The following is a 6,000-nucleotide window of genomic DNA, read 5'->3' on the forward strand; positions in this document are numbered from 1 at the left end:
AAATCAACCTCTTTTAATGAGTCACCGTCCCAGCGTCTCATCTGTGAGCAGGAAAATAACAATATGCTTCTCCGCCAATAACACTTTTACATGTCTAATCAATGCTTGGCAATATGTTGGCCAACTAAACTAACAGATGCCTTTTGTGTGTTGCCAACCATTAACGCGCAAGCGAGGCCAAAACACTTGGAGCTTTTAAATCTACATGTGGGGAAGTAGTGTGATATAAAGCACCCAGTCACATACGCACATCAAATTACAGAGAAAATACTGACAAATTTGTAATCAGATTTTTTTTGTATGTATTATATAGCTAAGCAGATACACCTGGTTAACAACACATGACTAACTGAGGTCTTGATGATGCAGAAACTGGTCGTTAGCAGCATTTACAAGCTACTAATGGGTATCAGTTTTAAAAATCCAGCCTTAGATGGTCTGGGGTGGGATCCAACAATCCATCTCAAGTGTGTTACATCTGGGTAAAATCCAGATGTGCTTTAAACAGCTGCAACATTTAGTCTAACATAAAATTATCTGCAACTATACTGATAACTGATGATGATTATAATTTATATTATTATTATTTTGCAATAGCATTTTGTGTTTCTCTCAAATGCGCATCATTGAATTCCTTAACAGAATATGTCTTTGAGTCCTGGGAAGGTGGTCGTGAAAAAGAACTTTTCGACTTTTACTCACATTGTTGGTTCTAGTCGCATCTATAGGTTAATGGCTATGTTGTCATCTAAACAGACGTGCACTACTCCTCATGCTACCCATCCATCATCTACCACTTATCACGTCACATCCAGGGTCACATGGGGAGCCAATCCCAGCTGACAATGAGCAAGAGGCAGGGTCCACTCTGGACAAATCACCAGTCTACCATAGGGCTGACACTTAAGAGACAGCAACTCACATTAACACCAACAGGCAATTTAGAGTCACCAGTTAGTCAAACCCCAACCTGCATGTCTTTGACTGTGGAGGGAAGTCTGAGTACCTGGAGAAATCCACACAGACCCGGACAGAACATACAAACTATACACAGAAAGGCTTGAAGGGTTGAACAGGATTAAAACCTGGAACCTTCTTTTCTGTGAGGCGACACTGCCATTTAAACATCTCCTTATTCTAACAAATTACATATACGTACATATATGCATATTCATATAGTATATATAGTACACCTCCACTGGTAGAGATTTTACTACTCAAACAGTTTAAGAACAGAGACGAGAAGACAGTTATTTCTAATAAGCTGCTATTCCTTTCAGTGCCGGACACTGTTGCAGCTATGAGTGAGAGCGTCCAGAAGACCAGGAAGTGCGAAAACACTCATTCCCCTGTGACAACAAACCACAGAACAGCTCATGTGTCCTCTAGTGTCATCCTGAATCCCTGTCAGCTGCAGTGATGTTGTTCTGTAGCTGACTTCACTGTAGTGTGCAATAAACAAAATAAGGGTGTTATTTTACAATATAGTACACACACACACACACACACACACACACACACACACACACACACACACACACACACACACACACGCACAGAGAAGGGCTCTGGTACTCTATGTTAAATATGGAAATTATTCTGTGGATGGCACAGTCTATTCTCTGGAGAGCATTCACTTCCCAGTGAAGGCCTTTCTGGACCAGAGACAGAGAAAGTGCTGTCTCCCTGTAGCAGACTTAATTAAAAGCAGCTCTTATTTATTGAAGTCATGTTTTACAGGCAGGTAAAACTACACAAACGTGCAAGATGACTAAAGGAGCAAGGAATTGACGACAGCTGGTTGTCTTGTGTCTAACCTAGAAACAATCGATCACAGTTCAACTTTGTGCATCGTCAGCTGCAGCAAAAACACATCATACTGAAAATAAAGTCGGAATAACTTCAACTAAACTAGTCTGACATCAGGACTAATACACTCAAGTCTCCGGCCACTGTTATGCAAATGGTTCTAATAGTTGTTTATAAGCTTTGTAATAAACCAGAACTATGACACAAACTGATCTAAATATTATTAGCTATGGAGTTTTACTCTTTTCCAGTGAACTCATGTGAGTCTATGTCAGTTTTAAAGAAACACAACACAGACACATGTAGAAAATAAATGTCGCTCAGTAAAATAGTAAAAATATATATGTGTGTGTGTGTGTAAAGTCACTTAAATTCCTGGGTCTATAGCTGCTCTTAGCTTTCCCACTACAAGCTGCTGTTAGACTGGAACCACATACAAATTTTGATTTGCATATCACATTACAGACAAAACCTGTGGTGACCACAGCAAAGGGATTTGTGCAACTGTGGCTGCACTGTTTTGCATGTACAATTCAATCAAATAAACTGCGTTTGCAACATCTGGCTCGTGTGTATGTGCGTGTGTGTGGAGGGTGTGTGTGTGTGTGTGTGTGTGGCTCCAGCCATGTCAGTGCAGAGATCATGCACACTTTACCCAGCAAAAGAAGCTTCAGCTCCCTCCGTGCGTCCTTCTTGTCTCTCCGAAGCTGTTTCTCGATCTCAGCGTTGATCCTCTTGGACTCTTTCGCCTCCTCGCTCAGGCAACAAGCCATGATGGAGTCTATGGTCATCACCACATGAGCAGAAAAGCCCGTGTGGCCAGGGGCGTCGGGCTACACCTCACCCGACGCGTCAGATAAACAAACCCCTCTTCTTCGACAGGCTGTGAGGAAATGAAAGGCTGGGTGCAGAACCGGGCCTTCCTCGCTGTCAAGCTGCAAATACGTGACAGCTCAGTCAAAGTAAATCCTCAGGCTACAGGTTGAATTTGCGATGCAACAAATGCTCAAACATCTTGGGTAAGTGGCGAAGGCGCATGTCAGCACTTCATTGGATGCACTTCCCAAAAAGAGCTGGATTTAGTTTGGAAAACTCACGCAACTATATATATATATATATATATAAAAATGTGTATTATGGGTTTTTTTTTTAAAGCAAAATGACCCACTCTGGTCCCGGAGACTGCCACATTTGGACCAGCCCTCTGCAGGTTGCCCGGCCGAGCACAAGCCTAGCCGCCCCGGAGCCAACACCGTCCGCCCGCGCACCGACGATGAGCGCCCGTCAAACCGTCCATTTACCGAACAAACGCACAGGCCAGCTCGGCGTCTCCACACCCTGCGGTAATAACGCAAAGCTCCGCTTCACACCTGCACCCAAAGCACCCAGACTCTGTCAGACCGAGGCGCCCACTGGTCTCGGTGCTAAATGGGCAGGCTAATTTGTTAGCTTGCTACTTTAGCTCAACTCGCCATCCCTGGAGCTGCAGCCAACGGGCTCGAACCCAGACCGGATCTTCATGGGTCTGAGCTGGACCTCGAAAATGAGAAAACGTCTTCCTGACAGTCAAACCAACACTTGTAGTCCGTGCATTTTATCGCTCCTGGTATTTTTTTTTTTTTTTTTCCCTGGTGGTGGTGATTGCTCCTCGTCACCCACTCCTGGCGCTGCTGCTGACGTCAGCTGGGATAAAGCTGATTGACAGGGCACGCAGCGAATGGAAAGAGAGCTGGTGGGCGTTGGAGGCGGGCCTTTCCTGGATGGTTAACTTCCCAAGTTTGCTTGAGAGGAAGCGATCCTGCAGGAGGCGTGTCAGGGAAAACGACTGACAGCGCCCATGTCCTCCTGTCAGAGACCCGCACATCCACGCACAGTGAGGCAGCTGGGAGTTTCTCTATATAAGTATAAAGTATAAGGCTCTGTCTGTAGGCAGGAAGGTCCATTCACTCAGGTGCTGTTTTAGGTAACTTCTTATGGACTTTAAATAACTTTATATACATTTTTCTGTGCCTCTTACCTAAATAATGTGGTTTGTTTCTACACTTCTGAGGGAAATATGGAAACTTCACTCCACTAATAAATCAAATTTACTATTTAATTTATTAGTATTTAACTCATTAAAAAACATAAGGGACAAATCATTGGTAAAAAGAAACTGTAAATGCAAGTGCACCACAATATCAGCTTTTTCCTGTCAACAAACAAAACTGCATCATAGATACTGTCAATATTTGACATGCCTTTCCTTCCTTCTGCTGTGGAAGATAGGCTACGCAGAATGTCTCGTGTTTTCCAGCGGACCTGATATTACAAAACAAAAGTCTATTTACTTTGTAACGTGACACACATGATACAGGATGAAGCCAAAGAAACCCTAAAGCCATTACAAATCTAACAGAACAACGTCACACTTGTTTGCTCTTTATAGACAGTCGTGACCCAAAGTCGTGTAACGCATGGGTGGCTGTGTAACTTCACTTATACTCCACTGAACCTTTAAAATGTTCCTCCTAGTTTTATAACACCTATTCATCAATATGTGAACATATTTGTCTCACACAGCTGTAAACTACTATAGTTGTCGGTTTAATGTAGTCAAGATAAAAGGGTTATATCATATATCCCCTATGAAATGTAATTGAGAGTAGTATAGCAAAATGCAAATACTGAAGAACCATTATATTTCCATAAGTTGTTTAAGTAAATATACTTAGTCACTTTGCACAAGTCATTTGCAGTTTGAACTGTACAGCATGTACAGACAGTTAGTGCATACTAATTTGAAGCATTTAAAAATGTAATGCACTGTAAGACAATGTAAAATGCTCTTTATATTAAAATGCCTGTATTCAAAATGTGCAGACGTGTTATCAGTAAATGTACAAGTATCAAAGTAAAAATACCCATTCTGCAGAATGGAACCTGTTATACCACAATATACTGTACCATATATTATACAGTATATATTATACATTCATTGTGTACTTATAAAGGTGATGTTATACTCCTGGGAGATAAATCTGCATATTCTTTTGTGTACATTATAATTATTATTATTATGTGTATTTTAATCTCCACAGTAACATGCTATCATATAAATGTATCAAAGAAAAAATATAAAGTAGCAGACAACAGAAATAATCAAGTAAAACAGAATTATCTAAAAATTATACTTAAACTACAATACTCAAGTACATGTATTTAGTTACTTTCCATCACTCCAGTAGACTGAATATTTCATTCATCTCTGACTTCAATATTGCACTGAGGAGGACAATGGCGACGATGACACAAGCAAAAGGCAAATCATGGGTGTTTACCGCCACCATCATCCCAGTTTTAAGAAAAACATTACAACCCTGTGACTCCATCTGGCTGTAAATCCCTCTATGAGAGCAGGCGGATGATGCTGTTGAGTCAAGTGACATCTTGTGGAGAGGTTATGTAGTCGCAATGGTGAGGTTCCATAAAAAGCACCATTTTAGAAATGTGGTAATGTTTTACTCTCTCAGTTTGACCTCCACCAGCACCTCGATCTTCTCAAGCAAGAAATGTCTAAGCTACACATCTGGAATCACATTTAAAACACGCATGAATGTATTCAAAAAGGTGGAGTACATTAATCTACTGGGTGTGATTGAAGGTGAGCAGTCTGATTAAAGTAAGTAGTAAGTAAAGAATAAAGTTTAAAGTTGGCTAAAGTGGTTTGTAGTTTCTTGCAGCGTGAATTGTGACCTAAAACTCAAATGTCAAAGAGACTTAATGTAACCTGAAAGAATGAAGTGCTTCAGGTGTCAGAAAACTTGTATGTGGTATGTTTGGTATGGTCAGGATAATCTTCAAACATGACTCATGAGATTACAGCCTAACCTGCCTGCCCACATCTTAATGGGCTGCCACAAACCTCCACCCACAGATGGGACTTGCAACATTTTTCATCCAATTTGAACTATCTGCCACACTCCTCTTTAAATCATTGTCAAATGATATTTTCTACTTAACAGATTATGGTAAAGATAATTTTCCCCACATCCTTACTGCAATTGCCCAAACACTATACTCACACAGACATATAACAATCCAAATAACATTTTTCTTAAAAGGTACTGTATGTGTTAGTGTACATTGTTGTTGGAAGTGATGGGAACATGGAGGAAAACAGCCTGCAGTGTGTCAGTTTCCTGTATGTCT

The 6,000-nt window shown here is 41.0% G+C and overlaps 1 protein-coding gene across 2 annotated transcripts in view; it reads right to left on the minus strand.

The window, feature by feature from the left end:
- Positions 1–2,749, minus strand: part of LOC113128969 (guanine nucleotide-binding protein G(q) subunit alpha-like) — a 28,608-nt gene extending 25,859 nt beyond the window's left edge. Inside the window, exon 1 of one of the 2 annotated variants that reach the window (XM_026304600.2) lies at positions 2,465–2,749. In XM_026304600.2, coding sequence (XP_026160385.1) covers positions 2,465–2,600 — 136 coding nt within the window. In that variant the 5' untranslated portion in view covers positions 2,601–2,749. The remainder of the gene's footprint in view (positions 1–2,464) is intronic. The other variant, XM_026304601.2, reaches the window with a different exon arrangement.
- Positions 2,750–6,000: the final 3,251 nt, after the last annotated feature.

This window comes from Mastacembelus armatus, chromosome 4 (genome assembly GCF_900324485.2).
Source record: "Mastacembelus armatus chromosome 4, fMasArm1.2, whole genome shotgun sequence".
NCBI classification, from domain to species: domain Eukaryota; kingdom Metazoa; phylum Chordata; class Actinopteri; order Synbranchiformes; family Mastacembelidae; genus Mastacembelus; species Mastacembelus armatus.